Source organism: Balearica regulorum, chromosome 23, assembly GCF_011004875.1.
Source record: "Balearica regulorum gibbericeps isolate bBalReg1 chromosome 23, bBalReg1.pri, whole genome shotgun sequence".
NCBI classification, from domain to species: domain Eukaryota; kingdom Metazoa; phylum Chordata; class Aves; order Gruiformes; family Gruidae; genus Balearica; species Balearica regulorum.
This window is the reverse complement of record NC_046206.1, coordinates 3,375,963-3,393,524: the sequence shown is the minus strand read 5'-3', so window position 1 is coordinate 3,393,524 and position 17,562 is coordinate 3,375,963. Positions and strand designations below refer to the sequence as shown.

The 17,562-nt window shown below is 55.2% G+C and overlaps 4 protein-coding genes across 12 annotated transcripts in view; 1 reads left to right on the top strand and 3 right to left on the bottom strand.

Annotated features, from left to right (window-relative positions):
- Positions 1-48: 48 nt before the first annotated feature.
- Positions 49-4,323, top strand: IFT46 (intraflagellar transport 46). Of its 6 annotated transcripts, none has more exons than XM_075774734.1 (11): positions 49-174; positions 242-454; positions 543-685; positions 766-840; positions 953-1,046; positions 1,378-1,506; positions 1,931-2,052; positions 2,494-2,560; positions 2,725-2,785; positions 3,069-3,154; positions 3,540-4,323. In XM_075774734.1, exons 1-11 carry the CDS (start codon positions 118-120, stop codon positions 3,633-3,635), a joined length of 1,143 nt encoding a protein of 380 aa, XP_075630849.1. In that variant the 5' UTR covers positions 49-117; the 3' UTR covers positions 3,636-4,323. The 6 variants fall into 6 exon arrangements, with proteins under 6 accessions (XP_075630849.1, XP_075630847.1, XP_075630848.1 ...); XM_075774732.1 differs by having other exon boundaries at positions 540-685; XM_075774733.1 differs by having other exon boundaries at positions 537-685; positions 1,934-2,052.
- On the bottom strand, positions 2,552-6,634 carry TMEM25 (transmembrane protein 25). Its single transcript, XM_075774730.1, has 8 exons — positions 6,372-6,634; positions 6,162-6,265; positions 5,793-6,077; positions 5,269-5,559; positions 4,903-5,187; positions 4,715-4,801; positions 4,497-4,616; positions 2,552-2,757 (listed from the first exon to the last, which is right to left on the bottom strand). The coding sequence occupies exons 1-7, from the start codon at positions 6,449-6,451 to the stop codon at positions 4,543-4,545; spliced, it is 1,206 nt and encodes a 401-aa protein (XP_075630845.1). The 5' UTR covers positions 6,452-6,634; the 3' UTR covers positions 2,552-2,757; positions 4,497-4,542.
- Positions 6,635-6,755: 121 nt separating this feature from the next.
- Positions 6,756-7,854, bottom strand: TTC36 (tetratricopeptide repeat domain 36). 2 transcript variants are annotated; one of them, XM_075774741.1, is made up of 3 exons: positions 7,690-7,854; positions 7,309-7,497; positions 6,756-7,226 (listed from the first exon to the last, which is right to left on the bottom strand). In XM_075774741.1, the coding sequence occupies exons 1-3, from the start codon at positions 7,802-7,804 to the stop codon at positions 6,958-6,960; spliced, it is 573 nt and encodes a 190-aa protein (XP_075630856.1). In that variant the 5' UTR covers positions 7,805-7,854; the 3' UTR covers positions 6,756-6,957. The 2 variants fall into 2 exon arrangements, with proteins under 2 accessions (XP_075630856.1, XP_075630855.1); XM_075774740.1 differs by having other exon boundaries at positions 7,309-7,495; positions 7,685-7,852.
- A 328-nt stretch (positions 7,855-8,182) lies between these two features.
- The window catches only part of KMT2A (lysine methyltransferase 2A), a 47,223-nt gene continuing 37,843 nt past the window's right edge, over positions 8,183-17,562 (bottom strand). For all 3 annotated transcript variants that reach the window (XM_075774629.1, XM_075774630.1, XM_075774631.1), the window contains exons 28-36: positions 16,718-16,798; positions 16,134-16,198; positions 15,575-15,745; positions 14,825-14,899; positions 14,368-14,542; positions 13,885-13,992; positions 13,359-13,442; positions 12,866-12,995; positions 8,183-12,462 (exon numbers count right to left, since the gene is read on the bottom strand). In XM_075774629.1, coding sequence (XP_075630744.1) covers positions 12,187-12,462; positions 12,866-12,995; positions 13,359-13,442; positions 13,885-13,992; positions 14,368-14,542; positions 14,825-14,899; positions 15,575-15,745; positions 16,134-16,198; positions 16,718-16,798 — 1,165 coding nt within the window. In that variant the 3' untranslated portion in view covers positions 8,183-12,186. The remainder of the gene's footprint in view (positions 12,463-12,865; positions 12,996-13,358; positions 13,443-13,884; positions 13,993-14,367; positions 14,543-14,824; positions 14,900-15,574; positions 15,746-16,133; positions 16,199-16,717; positions 16,799-17,562) is intronic.

The window sequence follows — 17,562 nt, the reverse complement described above, 5'->3', positions numbered from 1 at the left end:
CGCACGACGCGCAGGGCGGTGGCCCCTGCGGTCCTCGCCCCTCCCCTCCCGCTAGGGGGCGCAGCGGAGGCCGGGCCGCTCTAGCCGACCGAGGGCGAGCGAGGCGGGCCGGTCGCCATGGCGACGGCGGCGGGGCGGTGGCGGGGCGGCATGGCGGAGCGGCGGGCGCTGGAGGTGAGCGGGGCGACGGGCCGGGCCATCCCCCTCCTCCTCCTCCTCCTCACCGCGCCCCTCTGCCTAGACCCGCCTGGTGGACAACCAGCCGTACGACGAGAGCCTGGACCTGCCGGAGGCCGAGGAGGCGGGCGGCGCGGCGGGGAGGCCGGCCGGGACCCGCTCGCCGCGGACGGGAGACGCGGGCCGCCCCCGGGGCTCCCGCCGGCCGGGGCTGCCCGGGGCGGGCGGCGGCGCCGCCGATCGCAGCAGCGACGAGGAAGGCGGCGGCGGCGGCAAGGTAGGCGCGGGGCCGGCGACGGGAGGGGCGGCCCGGTGAGGCCGCCCGGTGAGGCCCGGTCCGTCTCGCCTAGGAGGAGGAGGAGGAGGAGGAGGAGGCGGCCCGCTCGGCGCCCCCCGCCGCTCTCAGCGAGGATGAGGAGGAGGAGGACGACGACGACTCGGAGGAGGAGGATTCCTCCGAGACCGACTCGGAGGACGACTCGGAGGAGCACGGGACTGCGCTGGAGGGGTAAGCGGCGCTACCGTCCCTCTGCTTGTACAGGACCTAGCCCAGGTTAATCTTTGCCTGCTGTCTCTTCCTTCCTTTAGTGACTTCAATCTCGCAGATTATGACTACCTGCCCGTATCTTCCGAAATCAAAGAACTCTTTGAGTACATCAAGAGGTGAGGTGAAGGGGCTTTAGCCTGCTCTCGGCTCGCCTTTGTGCCAGTTATCCTGGCAAGTTTCGCAGGGCAGCTGCTGGTCACCCACGCTGTGGTAGTGTTCTTTCCCCAGGTACACTCCCAAAACCATAGAGATCGAGCATAAACTGCAGCCTTTTATCCCAGACTTTATTCCTGCAGTTGGAGACATCGACGCATTCCTAAAGGTACGCTTTCTTCAGGTTCCTCTGTACCTCCTGCCGCGCGAGCCCAAAGAGAACGCAGCGTCAGTGCGAGAGGGGCAGTCAGGCCGTACGGCCCAGAGGCCGGCCCGGCCCTGCGGAGGTGCGCACCCTTGCCCTGCGCTGCCGGAGGTACCGTTCTTGGGGTACCACGCTCCGTTCAGTCACCTCTCCAACAGCGCATGTGTCCTTTTGGGGTGAGGGCTGCATCCTTCTAGGGTCTGATTTTTAAACTGCAGGGAGGCTCTGTATGAAACAGCCCCAACTTTCCCCGCTTCAGACTCCCATAGAAAACAGGGTCTCTGCCTATCTGCAGGTTCCCCGTCCCGACGGCAAGCCCGACAACCTTGGCCTGCTGGTCCTGGACGAGCCGTCAACCAAGCAGTCAGATCCCACCGTGCTCTCCCTTTGGCTGACAGAGAACTCCAAACAGCACAACGTCACAGTGAGTTGCGGGGCACTTGTTGCGCGCTGGCTGGAGCAAAAACGTTGCATTTTACTCTTACTTCTGTCTGTGCGACTATAGCGTTGCAGCACAACTGACAACTGGGCTTTAAAAGCAGCAAAACCTGACCTTTTCCTCTAATCTATGGCTTTAAACTGCGAAGGGTCTAAGTCTTGCTTCGGGCAAGTCTTGGTAGAGGCTGTGGATCTGCGTGCTTTGGGTGAAGCTTTGTTTCCTTTTGGTTGTCACTACCTGGTTTCACTCTGCATTTTGTCTCCCAGCCGCTCTTCTGCCTGCAGAAATCGGTTGGTGTAGCGCGGCTAGGAAAAAGAAAAAGGCTTCGTTAATCGGGAGCAAACATGGGGTTTGCAAAAAAGCCCCCAGACACCACAAAGCGCTTCCAGGTTTATATTTCTGTTTTTAGCAGCAGATAAAAGTGAAGAGTTTGGAGAATGCAGAAAAGAACCCCAAGGCCATTGACAGCTGGATCGAAAGCATCAGCGAGCTGCACCGCTGCAAACCTCCCGCCACAGTCCATTACACCAGGTGAGCCATTACGTCGCCTCTGCCTCACGCACACTCGTGCGGCATAAGCTCAGGTCGGTGGGCGGCTGGTAGCAAGCTCAGGCTGGTGGGCGCTAGGAGCGCCGAGTAAAATGATCGACATCTCTCCGTGGGGGAGAAGACACGCCGGTTTTCAGGGGAGTCCTACCATGAACGTGTGCGGGATGCTTCGTTTCCCCCCTCTGCGCTTCTCTTTCCCTGTGTAACTCAAATTAGTTTAACAGCTAGCACGCAGAACTTGCAACTTGGCACGCGTAGCTTGTTTTGATACCAAAAAAACCCACCGCAGTGACCCTCGGCAGACGTGCAGCTCACTCGCAGCTGGTTTGAACGGAGGCCGTCCCGTTCCCAGTGGTCTGGCAGTAGGAAACCATTTCAGTTGCCTGCGCTCCTGAAGTTGATGTTCTTTTCCTCCCTGGCCAGGCCAATGCCCGACATTGAGACCCTGATGCAGGAATGGTCACCGGAATTTGAGGAGCTCTTGGGAAAGGTACGTTGTCTGGGCAATGAGTAGCTAGCTCGGTGCGTGGTGGTGGAAACCACCTTCCATGAAAGCTGGGTTCCTGCTCCATTGCGAGCTCTTTGCCCTCAGCCCGGTCGGGTTTATTCTTACTTACTGTGTGGGAGCAAAGCTGACGGCTCCGTCCATTCCAGGTGGGCCTCCCGACTGCAGACATGAACTGTGACCTGGCCGAATACGTCGACATGATATGCGGTAAGTGGGGGAGGCTGTGCCGATGACACAAGCGTACCGCTGGCTTGGCACTGTCCCACGTAAAGCGAGACACCTCTAGGTGCAGGCTCAGCCCTGGCTAGCCAAGATCGTTCTCTGCTGCCTTCCGTAGGAAGCAGGCTCTAGTACTGCAGGCGCCTGCGGTCTCTGGTGGGCGAAGGCCCAAGTAAATCACGGGCAGATGGACGCTCAGCTTTTACTTACGGGCCTCCGTGCAGGCTGGCGCGGCCCTGACGCTGTCCCACGCTTCTACTCTCGCTCGTAGCCGTTCTGGACATCCCCGTGTACAAGAGTCGGATCCAGTCTCTGCACGTCCTCTTCTCGCTCTACTCGGAGTTCAAGAACTCACAGGTGCGCAGCTCCAGGCAGGCACCGCTCACCCAGCCGGCAGGATCATGACGCTGGTCTCCTTACATTTGGCTTTGCTGCGCTGTGGGTGTTTGTAAAGGGCCGGCAGGCTGCCGTAAGGGGATCCAAAGAATGTTTTCTAAGCTGCTCCTTTCCCTACACAAGGGAAACTGCTCCTTCCCTACACAAGGAGCCTCGGATGCGCCGCAAGGCTGGGGCGCCGTGTTGTTTAACAGTCCGGCATGAGCCCAGAATGCTTTTCCCACCAAAGTCAGGCGACTGCCGAGCCCAGAGCTCACACAGAGCAGAAGCGGCTTGCGTTTTCGGATGCACGCGTGTACGCTAACGAGAGGCGAATCTTTGCGCTAACGCATTCTTTCCCCTGCAGCATTTCAAGCCCTTGGCTGAGGGGAAGAAGGGCAGGAGCTCGCCGTCCAACCCGCCTTCGCAAGTGGCAGATGCGGAAGCGTTAAGCTTTACTTAAAGCTTCACCTTAAGCCCTCATTGCCTGGCCCAACGGCTGCTGCCGGACATCAAGATTTGACCAAAGCAATCTGTGAAGCAACGCGCAACGCTTCAGAAGCCTCCCTGGTTTTATAGAGGCTCCTGAGCTGTTCTGCATTCACAGAGTAGGACTTTACTCATCACGTTGATTGCGGAAGCTGCCCAATCCCCCCCCGTTTTTAGACCTGCCCCCAAGCAGTTCAGCGTTAAGCCCGCTCTTCCCGACAAGAGGCTCCCTGTGCCGTAGGCGCCTCAGAGCAGAGGATCCTTGAGCACGTGCTATGCGTGCTAAAGCAAGCGGGAATAAATTCCACGCTCGGACACAATACTCAGATTTGCCCAGTGCGTTCCGAGCTCTGGGGATCTCGAATTTCCTCTGCCCCATATTATTGAGCCCCTTTTTCTATTCTCCAGCCCCTTAGCTGCTGCCAAGGAGAAATAACCAGTGTGGCACCACGCAGACACTCGAGTTTAGTTTATTGCTGTTGGGACGGCTCTCTCCAGCTCCTGCCGCGCTGCCTGCACACCTGTTTGCCGCGGCTCTGGCAGGGGCGGCAAGGATCAGGCAGCGAACCTGCTAAAGCGAGGCTGGTGCTTGGCCTCGCCCCGGGAGGAGCTGCAGCACTAGCAGCTTGGCAGAGCCTGGCTATAAACAGCTTTGATTATTACCATTGTCTATTTGTAAAGTGCACAGGCTGCATAAAAACATGCCTTGGCTAACGGCACAGCTACCGAAACCTGCGATGTGTAGCTTAACGTATAGCCGGGGGCTGGCCCAGTGCCCACTGCCCGGCACGGCCATCCCGGCACCCTGGTGCTGTGCTTCTCTGGAGGCTGGTACGTACCTGGTGCCGGACAGCCCTGGCTCACGGGCACCGCGCCGTGTCTCACAGCCAGATCTCGTCGCTGCTCGTGCTGGGCACTTTGTAGATACGCCCAGATATCGGGAGCTGGACAAAGCCTGCAGGACAAAGACGGCTTGTCGTCATCGCCTTTTGGGGTGGCTGCAGAGGCCGGTGTCCCCGCAGCACGGTTTTGGGGGCCACTCGCCTGCCTCACCGAGCTTGCTGAGGACCAGTGAGTTCTCCAGCCCTGGCAGGGCCCTCTCCTCTCCCCCAGCACCGGCTCCCGCATCCTTGAGGGAAGCTGCAGGGAAGGAAAGGGGCGAGAGCCAGGACACCGAGTCCTGACCAAGACAGGACCTGCAGCCCCATGTCTCCCTCTGCACGGACACCTTGGGGTCTTACCTCCAGCCCCCTGCACGAGGTCGCCAAGGCGCAGGTTGGGCGGCAGCGATTGTGTCTGGCGGGGCAAATGGGTGCCCCGGGGTTGCGGCTGCTGGGAGCTACTGCAGTGGGAACAGGGGCTGGGTGGGCTGCTCTCTCCTGCTTGCCCCTTACCCGGCACCGGCTTGGCCCGGCGGCATGCCAGGCAGGCGGCACAGGAGCTCAGGCTGAGCAGGGCGGCCAGGGCCAGGGCCGCTCCAACGGCAACACCCAGGAGGGGCAGCTCCACACGGGCATCCAGCAGACCTGCACGGGCAGCGCAGCTCCCTCAGCACCCCTCCACAGGGCCGCTGCTCCGCACCCAGCTACCCCCCCCCCGACACCTACCTGGGGGCAGGAGGGAGGCGGTGGTCACGCCCACGCTGTTGGCGGCGCTGATGGAGAAGTTGCCGGCCGCAGCGCCGAGGTGGACGCGAAGCGAGTGGTTAGCCAGTCCTGGGTAGCGCGTGGCACCCAGGAGGAGAAGCTCGGAGGCGTTGGCCATCACGCGCCCATCCTGGTCCACCCAGGTGACGCTGGCAGGCGGGTTGGCTTGCACCAGCACAAAGAGCACCAGGAGGAGCCCGGCGCCCTCGACCTCCTGGTAGTGGGCATCTGCCTGCAGGATCTCTGGCTTATCTGGGCAACAGACACAGGCAGTGAGATGGGCGGGAGGGAACAGGGAGGGGGACAGCACAGCCAGGAGCAGGATTTGTCTCGCCAGGGGCCAGGAGCGCTCATCACCCGCGTTTGCACCGGACTGATAACGTGCTGCCCCGCCACGACTGGGACAGACACAGGGCACGGTCCTGCTCCGGCTAGGCAGCAGCCCCACGCGCCCTCCCCGCCCCGCTAAGTGCCGCGGACCTTACACTGCACGTCGAGGAGGACAGACGTGTTGTAGGTCTCCCCAGAGGCCGGGTCGGTCAGGGAGCAGCTGAGCTCCCGGTCGGTGCGCCGGGCGGTGAGGGTAAGGGTGCTGGCAGTGCCGGTGGCTGAGCAGTTTGCCTCCTGCTTCCGGCCATCAAGGTACCATGCCAGGGCAGTGCCAGGGGCTGGCCGGGGGGCCCGGCAGGTGAAGGCATGGCTCTCGTCCTCCCGCAGCGTGCACACTGCCAGCGGCTGCCCATCGATGGTGGGGCCCAGCTCCCCCAGCCCTGCCGGAGAGCCCGCAGCACATCAGAGCCCCGCAGCAGGGTCCTGCTGCTGGAGCCGTGTGCTGCACCTCACCACAGCCTCACCTGCCGAGCAGAGCACCGGGACGCCCAGCAGCAACAGCAGGCGGGCGAGGGCAGTCCCTGGCCAGCCCCTGGGACACCCCATGGCATATCGGCCGCACTCAGCTCTAGGAGAGAGGCAGCTGGAGCAGGGACATGGCGCCGTCCCCGCGCTGGGCCCCCGGCATCCCAGCACACAGCGGGGCCGGAGGATGCGGCCAGGCTGCGCCTTACCTGGAGCATCTCCGCTGCCGCGTCCAGCCCGGCCCGCAGTGCGGCTCTGCGCCTGGGCCCCGGCATGCAGGGCCGTGCATGCGGCGCAGGGGCGGTCCCCAGCACGGCTGCGAGCATCCCTCTCGCTGGGGCCCCGCAGCCGCCTTCCTGAGCGGGGCTGGTGCTGCGCGCAGCCGCTGCGGCAGCGGTGAGGTCAGTCCAGCCCCGAGCGGGGCCCCACTATGACTGTGGTGCACAGGGGAGCAGCCGGAGACCGCCCAGCCAGGGCAGGGATGAACGTCCCCGTATCCCCCACCTTCCCTCTTAACGGCGGGGGAGAAGTCAGCCCAACCTCACACCCACGGGGCGGCCCACGCACGGGAATAACGCCACAACCGCCGGCAATGCCACAAGCAGAGCCCACAGGGAGGTTTATTGGGGGTGGAGCAGAGCTCAGACAAAACCAAGACACTTTGGTACTTCCCGGCTGTCAGCCGGGAGGAGGAGGAACAGGATCTCCGGCACCAGAGACGGATCTTCTCCGTCAGCCAGGATGCGCCTGCCTGGGCCACCCCGGGAGCGCGGCTCTGCCCGTCCCCTGCCCATCTCACTCGGTCCCGGTGCTGCAGGGGTTGCGGAGCTGTCCCAGCATCTCACAGAGCATCTGGTTGCAGAGCGCCGAGTAGGGGTTCAGCAGCACCAGCTGCTGCCGGGCAAAGGCACTGCCCAGCCGCGCCGCTCGCTCGAAGTCCCGCCGGGCGTCCTCCTCACGAGCTTGCAGCCGGTGGATCAGGCCGCGCTGCACGAAGCTCTGGCAGGCGGCACGGCCGCAGCCCCGGCTCAGGCGGATGGCCGCCTCCAGGTCCCGCAGGGCACCTGGCCAGGGGGAGAGAGGCGTCGGGGTGGGCTGCGGGTACCGGGGGACCGACGGCGACGCGGCAGCGCCGGCCCTGCTCACCTGCCACGTCCCCCCGCAGCCGCAGGGCCTGGGCCCGGTTGTTGTAGCCAGAGGCGCGCTCGGGCAGCAGGCGGATGGCCTCGCTGAACCGCTCCAGGGCCGTGCTCACATCTCCCGACTCGGCAGCAGAAACCCCCTGCAGCTCCAGGTCGCGGACCTGCTCCAGCAGCTCTGGCGTGAAGGCTTCCTCTGTGGCGGCACAAAGGGGAGCCCTTGGCTGGGGAAGCGGCTGACACCGGCCCTGGGACATCCCAAGTAGACGCCAGAGGCACCGGGGTCCGGCTTTGGGGTCCCTGCTCCCTCCCCTGCCCACCCACCCCATGGCGGCACAGGAACCCCGCTGCCAGTTTCCAGCGAGAAGCTGACGTGGTGTCACCTCACCTTCCTCCTGGGCGTCATCGTCCTCCTCCTCCTCATCCAGCCCAGGGATATCCCCAAAAGGGGTGCTGGGGTTAAAGATGGTCTGCAGGACAGCCCTGTCGTTCGCCGTGGCCATGGTACCCTCTGCGCCGAGACTCCGCGGCCGGGCTGACCTCCGGCAGGTTAATGTTCACACCGCCGGCACCGCTTCGCCACCCTTCCCCGTCCTATCCCAGCCCGGCGCGAGGCCCCGCCGCCTGGCCGGTTCCCGGAGGGCCAGCGGCCCAACCGGAAGACCCATCAGCTCCCCAAGGTGATGCGTGCACGCTGGCCGGAGCCGAGCGCCTCTCCGCCGAAACCCCACCGCCATCCAGGGCCGGCAAAGTGGCCCCGAAGGCCCCGTGCAGCCCTCGGGCATCCCCACCGGCAGCCGCTGGCCTGGGGCTGCGTCCCTACCGGTAGTTTCCGGGAGGGGAAGCCTCAAGAAGAAATGGAGAGCAGCCCTCTGCAGCAATAAACTTGACATGTTTATTAATTAAACTATCACTTAAATAAAAAAAAGTGCATAGAAAATAAACATGTTTAAAAACTCCTTTGTTTTTTTGTTTTTTTTTACAACTATGTACACTTTTTTATTTTTACATTCAGTCTTTTGCAGAGCTTTCAGCATTTTTTTAAACTATTAAAGTATTTCCTTCTTCCCTGTGACAGGGAGTTAACACTGATGTACTTTAGACACGTTTCCTCTTTTTTTTTTTAAAAAAAAAAACAACAACAAAACAACCAGAAGCTTGGAAGAACACAAGAAAAAAAAAAAAGAGATTTGTTATACATGATAAGTTGTCAAGAAATGTATTTCTAGAACATAACCTTGCCTTTGCAGAGCTTTTTATTTTTTTTCCTTTTTTTTTTTTTTTGAAACAATTATTCACCTACCTGTATTTACTAAAGAGACTGTTAAGTTCAATAAAAGAAACACCACAAGTATAGTTCTCGGTTGATAGACAAAGCTACTGTACCTCGTTAAAAAGATACCAGGAAAGCACAGAGCACATTTTTTTTCTTTTTTTTTTTTCCCCCCCTATATGCAGGTGGTACCCCAACATTCATAACCAAAACGAGAGGAAGAAAAGGAAGAAACCGAGTTGTACAAGTACTGACTGGTAACAAGAAGGGCGGGGGAAGGCCGAGCCGCCCGCTCCTGGCCCGTCCCCGGCAGCCCTCGCCCCCGGAGCTGCGGCCGGCGGGGAACACGCGGCGCGGCTTTCCCGTCCGTCGTTAGCAACTGTAACACAATCCTTATCTATAGTGTTAAGAGAATTAAAAGCCATGGACCGATACTGAACTAGGCTTCATTACACGGTGCATTACTATATTAGTTCCTATATATATTGTATTTATAGTTATAAAAAACAAAACAAAACAAAACCCAACAACTTGCGAGTGTCGAGAGTGGACCAGTAGTATGGGTTTGAATGGCATGATTCTGCACAAAGACCGTCTCGCTGAAGAACCTGGTATTGCTTTGAAATGAAAGAAAACCAGAAAGAAAAGATACCCAGCCCTTTGCAATGACCCGCTTTTCCTTTGAAAACAAAAACAACACAAAAACCCACGGCAGTTTGTACAAAGAAAAATAAACGCCCTAAGGTTCCTTTTTTTTTCTTTTTTTTTTTTTTTTTTTTTTTTTTTAGTATTTTCAGATACCATGATCTGCGTCAGTCCTTATAAAATATACATTCATACACGGGGAAGCTGCGCCGCACTCGCCGCCAGCCCGGGCAGGACAGGGTCGAGGGGCAGGCGAGCCCGCCCGCTCTCTGCCGCGGCCCCCCGGTCATCCCGGGGGCTCACGCGAGGCACGGCGCAGCTTCCCGGGACCGGGGCGGGGGGGTGGGGGGTAACGGGCAGTTTCACTGGCCACAGCGGCTCCCGCCGAGGCAGCCGCAACAGGTATAGCAGCAAAGCGGACAGCCGGCCGGACGCGTGGGCTCGGCCGGTCCTCGCAGGAGGAGGGATGCCTGGCGCTGGGTTCTCGGGGGGTTCCCGCGGCATGCCGCTCCCCTCAACCCTCCTCGCCCTGCGGGGCGGCTTCGGGCAGTGCTTTCCCGCAGCTGGGCAGACAGAAGGGATCCGCTTGCCAGGGAAGACACTCCCTCCTCCGTGAGACGGGGAGGCGGCGGAGCTGAGCTACTGGGATAAATTCACGGGCTTCGCCGAGGCGAGGGCTGTCCCCCAGCACTGCCGTCAGAAACGGGAAAGGAAAAGGACCGCGAACAGCCGGGCCGCGGGGACACGGGGCTGAGATTCCCCCGGGCGCACGCTCTTCGGCCTCCTCAAGGTATGTGCGTTCCCAAACTGTCAGTGCATCACATCGTCTCAGTAACAAATGCGGCGTCGATTCGACTTTCCGTTCAACAGTTATCACCGAGTAATCGCCACACAGTGCAATAACGAAAGGAAACTGGCAGTTCCCGACCCTCCGAGCGCCGCCGTGTTTCATACCCAGGTCTGGGAAGGGGTCTGGGAGTGCGACGGGCACGGATTCGGGGCGCTCCTGTCCCTTTCCCGCCGACTGCCAATGCTGCCGCCGAGCAGCCCCCTCCGACCCGCTGCAGATCTACCCGCGGGGACAGCTCGGGAAAAGCCAGGGTGCTTCCCGCGTTCCCCCCCTCCACTGGAAAAAAAAACCAAACTCGTCTGCCTTTGAGAGAGAGGCTGCAGGATGAGATGCGTGCCCCGGAGCAGCCTTCCAGCAAAAGAGGTATTGAGGGTCAGGTCTCTTTTCCTCATTTTTCCTTGTTTTTCCTTTTTTTTTTTTTTTATGAACGCATGCCAGCATGGGCCAAGGCAGAGTCACGCCTCCTGCCCGGGGGGCACGGACAGTCCTTGGGGCAGAGTCAAACTCCTCCTAAGCTTGGCCATTCTCCCTCCCGCCCCCATCTCGAGGGGTAAATAAAGTTTAAGGTCCAGCCAAACCTCCTGGAGACAAGTTACCGAAGTCAAAAGGCAGAACAAGAGTTAAAAAAAAAAAAAAAAAAGAACAAAAAAACCAACCAACAAAACCAAAAATAAAGTGTGTGTCCCCCTCTCTGGAGAAAGGATCAGACTGTGTCCAGCCAGGTATTTCCTATAACCGTCCTATGAAAATAAAAAAATCATTAAAAAGAGATTCTCTTAAATTAGGATAATACCACTGTTTAAAAAGCCTCGTCATAAGTGCTTTCCCCTATGAAGTGCTTCTCATAGAAAAATATACAAAATATATTTACATTTATAAAACCTTAAATACTAAACTGTAAACAGAACAGAGTAAAATCCAATGTCATCATTTGTCAGGCTTGGGGCTTTTTACTTCCTTCTCTGTGTTTTTGTTTTGGAGGCGCGGAGCAGACCCAAACGGGAGGGGGATTTACGCTACTTCAACCAGGACGGTAGTGTCTTTCGGGTCGCTTAAAACAACCTCGGTTCCTCAGCTACGGCACCTTCATCCCCGCCAATCGCTCAGTTATTATTTCCTATGCGTTTCTGGACGCTGCGCGGCGCAGACGCGGCCGGTTAGCGTTTGGCCTCGCGCTCGCAGAGAGAACTCAGGCTCCCTTTTGGTGCCTCTTTCGGGGAAGACGATGCGAGCGCACCGAGCGGATCCCGTGGGAGCCTCCGCGCAAGTCCTTCCTAGCTCCTGCTCTACAGAGGTACGTGGCCAACCCCGGAGCTGGCTCTCACTCCCCACCTCTCCTTTGGACCGGCTCCATGGAAGGACAAGGACGACTTCCCTCCTACAAAGCCAGAGAGGGAGGGCGCTGCGGAAAGGAAGCCTCTGCTCGCAAAGATTTCCAGCGCCCTAGCTGTTGGCACAAGCCCCCTTCTCTGCCAAAGAATGCCAGGAATTCCCAGGCAAGGGTTTCGGAGCGAAGCGCTAGCCAAACCCCCTCCCCGGTCAACGCCAGGCCCCCCGCGCCACGCAGCACACCGGCCAACTCACAAACAGGGTTTTGCCGACGCACGGCTGGAGGAACCGTGGACGTGCGCTAGCTCTCGGGGTCCCTAGGAGGAAAGCTCACTCAAACACCGCGCAACCGAACTTCCGACGCAGCCCTCGAATGAGGAGGAGGACGACTCCACGTTCAGCTCTCGGAGCCAAGAGACAGGGAGGGAGAGAGGGACAGGACCCACGCCTGCTCCCCCACACTCGGGCCTGGGCCGACCTCCCCTCCCCTCTCATCAGCCGAGAAACAAATACGGGGGGTGGGGGGAAACAAGAATAGCAAAACCATAATCACGCCGAGGATCTTCTCCAGTCGCCCGTGTCTTTCGCAAGGGTAAGTGTGTGCATGCGAGACATGAAGATGTGGACTCTGACAGAGAAACACAGCTGCCAGTCAGGTCCCTGAGCCCAGCCGATCTTCGTTCCTGCCCTTCGGCCTCCCCGTCCCGCCTGAATGGCTGGGGAGGAATTCGCTCGAAGCTTTGGTTCGCTGCGGGCTCTTCAGGGCTCCCTCGCAGCCGACGGAAGTTCTAGTTTAAAAACTTCCTGCACTTCTTGGCGCCGCAGTTACAGGGCAGTTTGTTGCTGGCGTCTTCGATGGGGAACTTGTAGTCGTACGTGAGCTCTTCCCCTCGGTAGATTTTGCGCATGGCGAAGATGACAATGTGTTTCTGGCCATCGATGTTGATGACCCGGGAGTAGCAGTTGGGCTCGCAGGAGTGATTGATGAAGCGGGCTGCATTCCCGTGCATGGTGGCGTCCACCACTTCGGAGTCGTCAATGCGGAACATGTAGCAGCCGATCCCCTACGCACAGAGGACAGAAAAGAGGGTCAAGCTTGGGGAAGCGGAGATGGAACCGCCCTAGCAGGCAACCCCGCTTGTTGCGGCGACCAAACATCAAGGCTGTAAGAGCGTCTGTGACCTCTCTTCGCTCCTCTTCACAAGCCCATCCTTGAATCGTTTCATCCCCACACTCTCTGCATCTGTCGCGCTAAGATTGGACCAAGACCCCTCCCAGCCCGCAGGAGAAAATGAGAAACACCTCTAGAGCTCCATCAAGACTGAAGATATCCCACCAAGTCTGTTATCCTGATTCCTGATGTCCCAAACGCAGTGTTCACACGGCCTAAGCCTGTCCTACCTTCACAGCCACTTTCTAGTTCGCCCAAACTCTTTAAGAACTTCTACAAAAGCCCATAAAACTCACCTTACTGTCGTAGTATTTCTCTCGTTTGTCAGTGAGGATGGAGCGAATGACATTGCCTGAATATTCGATCACCATCTCACCTGCATCAATGTTCCTTTTGCAGAACAGACCCCGGCCGTGGATGGGAGACCTAAAAAAAAGCAACAACATGAGCGAGTATTTCCGACGATACAAGCAAAACTCAGAGGCACATGACTGCAGAAAAGAGGTTACTTGGTTACGAGGATCGCTGCGCTGTCATGACTCCTCTGTAAGGTAACGCTAACAAGAACAATACCAGATCTCTCCTGCCCGCTCCTGAGCACACGCCTTAGCTACCGACAAGGAGTAAGTAGTTTGTGCTGAGGATTGCTTTTTAAATACGTAGCTTGTGTGGGAAGAAAGATGGGGAGAAAAAAACCCCCAGAACCTGCTTTTTCCCCTCAATTTTGCAGTCTGACTTCATAGAAGGTTTCCAGTTTTCACCTTCCTCTGTCGCAGAACAAAACCGTACCTGTAGACACCAACTGCCTCCTTGGAGGTCTTCTTCAAGTGTCGGAAGCGCATGGGCATCGGCAGATCCATACTAGTCGCCCTCCTAGAAGGAAGAGACACTGCTAAGCGACAGCCTTTATTTGAGAGCCTGTGCCATATATTATCCGGGATGCTTTCCAAGACACAATAATTTAGACACCACGGCCCACCGAGAACACAACCAAAACTAATGCAGTGTTTTTATTTTTTTTTTTAATATATATGTACACGTAAAAGACCATTTCCTCCCCTTTCTGCCCAAATTCTCATCGGATTGTTTTACATAAGCAAGGAAAAGAAACGTTCAAAGGAAGGCTGGTCTGTTGGTCACCTCCAGCTGTTGGTTCTCTTGCTGTTGTTCCAAGAGTCTCCTCTACATTTGCTTGGTAGCTTTCAAGTTTTAAACATCACCTCAAGGAAGACGAGGTGTACGCCCAAGCCTGACCAGCTCATTTTAACATCATGGAGCTATTTTCCCCTTTGAACCCTTAAACCCTGCTGCATACCGGGCTGATTTCAGCTGTACTTCTTCCTCTTCCTCGTCATTTGGGTTGTATTCCGGTGGCTGCCGGTGTTTAGAAGCCAAGAAATTAAACATATCAAATGCAGATTTCCTGCAATTTAAAGAGAGGAAAGGAAGTTTGTTTCACTGACTGAAAATAAACATGCGGTTGCCACAACTGTTTGACACCTTTACTGCTCTACACCTTCGTCGGTCTGTCCTCTCTTAAAGCCTTCGACACACCAGGGTAACATACCACAGTTTCTGAGAGCCGTGAATAAAAGCACCGGCCAGGGAAGCTTTGTTAAACAAAGCAACGGTCAGAGTGGCACAGAAAAACGTGCAGACTCTGAAGATGCAATAGAATTGATTTACGTTTCTTTTTAGTTTTAGTGCTGTAGAGATGTGTTGCTTACGCCCCGCCATGGAATTAGTTTAATCGAGCAAAAGGGCCGTTAACCATAACGATGACAAAGCTCACACTTGCCTCAGGTGGACTTCAGCCCTAGCAGAGCCATGTGGATTCAGAGGAGGTTCATTTGCCTCCTCTGGCTTATGAAATCTGAACTTGTAGTTGTGGCAGTGCTTCGCTCCGTAGAGCTGCTCAATCAGGAACACAACGGTATCGTGGATGATCCCCAGCATCCTCAAACCATTCACCCCTGGAACAAGACATAGAGCACAACAAAAAACCCAACTGATGATGCAGAACTGGAGCTGGAGGACACAGCAGCTCATTAAATACAACTTGTGTGCCGTATTGGCTAGTTCAATCCACATGAAAGTTTTCAGTCATTGCATCAGGAAGAAATGATCCTCCACAAAGCCGTCAGCAGCTGAACTGAAACTCTTAGGACTCTGAACCCCAAAACGCTCACAGAAAGATCCATTTGCTCTCACGGCTTCAAAAGCGCAGCAGAAATGAGTTTGGGGCTGGATATTACCTGCAAAAGACAGCTGTTTCAGGCGGGCATTAGAACGGGCTTCTTGAACTTTGTCGGTCAGTGACTTCCAGGCATCTGCAGTCACACAAACAGAAGACAAGAAAGTGAGAGAGTATCCGCACGCCGAGGATTGCTGAAACGGGTGCCTCGCTATGCTGCTTCTTTAGCTGCATCTTATGAGGTTTCCAATGAAACGACATACCATCGGCAGACTTCTATCTACGTGTGCAGTATGCTGCTTTCCAACAAAACGCTCATATTTACGTAAGCTAACTAGAGAATATGAAGTTTGCATCCTTTCGTGGGCCATAAATTAAGACCCTTGGATCCAAATTTCACTTTGGCATAAAGAGAAGTAAGTGCCTTCAAGTAAACAGTCTGGAGGTAAAGTGTGGATACCCTATGGTCTGGAGGTAAAGTGTGGATACCCTACGGTCTGATCCACATCGACTATTTCTTGACAAAATACAGTCCAACACCATTGGTCAACTGATTAAAAAAATAAATAAATGGGGCAATGATATATATTCCACTGAATATATTCTATTGTAAAAAAAAAAAAAAAAAAAAAAAAAGAATCAATAGAATCCAGACATTGTTAGGAACTAGGATTGTTCTAGGGCTGTAAACCAAGAGATTTTTTTTAAAAAAAAATCTATAAAAAAACCAAGTAAGAGATCCTCAGAGTCATGATTTTATTTCTAGCAAGGAAAGTTAAGCCCAGTACAACCGAAAAAGAACAGTTCTCACCTTCAATGCTTTCTGCGCAGATTTGAAACCCATCATCACTAGAGATCTCAAAAACCAAACCTTTCTTGGGTTTCTTCTCACCAAGACACTCTTTCCTCTTTTGTTCTTGCTGGAGCCAGAACATAAGTGGGGAGCTGAAAGTGCTCTCTTCTTCCTCGAGAGCTTTCAAGCCTAGAGAAAAGATGGAAGCCAGCATGAAAATGGAAACTGGGTTGAATGGTGTTTTTTCCCACCAGTTGTTCCACAACTGAAAATTACTTACTAACTTGCCTTTTGACCAGTAAATCCCTCCGAGAAAAAAAATCTAGACAGTGTCGTAGTATGAGTGTGAAATCTCAAGTGCTGAAATTTCCACAAACTAAAAATAGAGATGTAACTATTTCTCCAATATCTATTAATAGCGAACAAACCTTTCCTCCCTTCAAAGCAAGAATAACACGACTATTAGATCTGAGATTTTTCCTGAGAGAACGAGTCACACAAAAATGAAAACTTCAAGGTATTAGTTTCCCAGTCCCGAAGAACCCTGACACTCGGTGCTTTTGAAGAAGTGACATACCTGTGTTTTCTTGCTCATTTGTTGAGTTCTGTGCTGACTGTGATTCTGGGAGGACTGCCGTTTGCCTTGGGAGGGAAGGAAGAGAACGTGAAGAAAAATATTTAACAGTCTACCTCATTTTCTCTCCAGCCCTGAACACTCACCTACAAAATCTGAGAACTAGACAGAGGTGGGAGAACCTTTTTCCGGATCGAATGTTCTAACATCAGTTCAAGTGGAAACAAGCAAGCAAAAGGATTCCGCTCAGTAGCATTTATTTTTGAGGCACCTGTCAGTCTGTGGGTAGCAGTCTAATTTAATACACTGTGACCTGTTATTTCTATTAGCCCTACTCAGCAGTAAGGTGTTTGCTAACATACCATCAGCCAAAACCATACGAGTAGGCTCGTTCTCAGCAAGCAGGAAGCTTCCCACAACTTAATTTCAAAAACGGCTCCGTATTCCAACTCAATGTGACCATTCGTTCCAGACTGAAAGCTCCCAAGGTACTTCCGCTAGCAAAGTACAACTTCTCGCCTTCTCTCTATAAATTTCCTTAAGCTCAAGTGAGCATGATCTGACAGAAAGGTCTGTTCAACGCTTACCCTGCAGACTGGCCACATGGTTTCTGTGATGGCTGATCTACGCTTGCCGCATCCTGCGTATCTGCCTTCACAGTAGGGGTCCTGGAACAAAAAGATTTAGGAACATTCAAAATACCTGCCAAGCCACAAGTGCCATAAACAAGGCTGGAGGGCAGTAAGAGATCCACTGCGAGTTCCCACACTGATTCAGCAGTTCAGCAGAACGACAAAAGTAGTAACAACTGCTCCTAAGATACGAGGAACCGGATCACACTCCCAGCATCACATCAGAATCAAGACTTGCACTTCGGGGGAAAGAAGGAGCGTGAATCCGGGTGGCAGAGAAACGTGCCTGAGCAACCACACGCAATGAGCTCAGGAGTCAAGAGGTGCATGGCGGAATGTGGACAGAGCTACAGAAAACATTTCCAGACTAAAACAAATTGCTAAGTGTCAGCAACACAAAAGGGCTATTTCAAAAGGTTAAGCTGCCTAGTTTTGCATGTAAAACACAGACCACTAGCTTTGATTTCCTCTACAGATCGATATTTCAAAGAATCAATTCAGATGGCATTTTAATTTCAGGTCTGGAAAGTAATCCTCTACTGTGAGGGACAAGTGCACGCTCCGCTGTTCTGCCAAAGTAGAGAGCCAGCTTCTCCCTGTTCTCTCAGTTCCTCTTGCCTGCAGGGACTAAGGAGGAGGGAAAGAGGGGCAGGAAGAATAAGCCGCACACTGGAGAGACACTAAGCTCACAGAAACTGCCATGCAGTTTAAATTCTACAATCAGAATGGCTGAGGCAATGCCATAGCGGTGCGTCATTTGGGTGCCTTAGCACACTGCTGGTAGTACAATTAAAACTTCT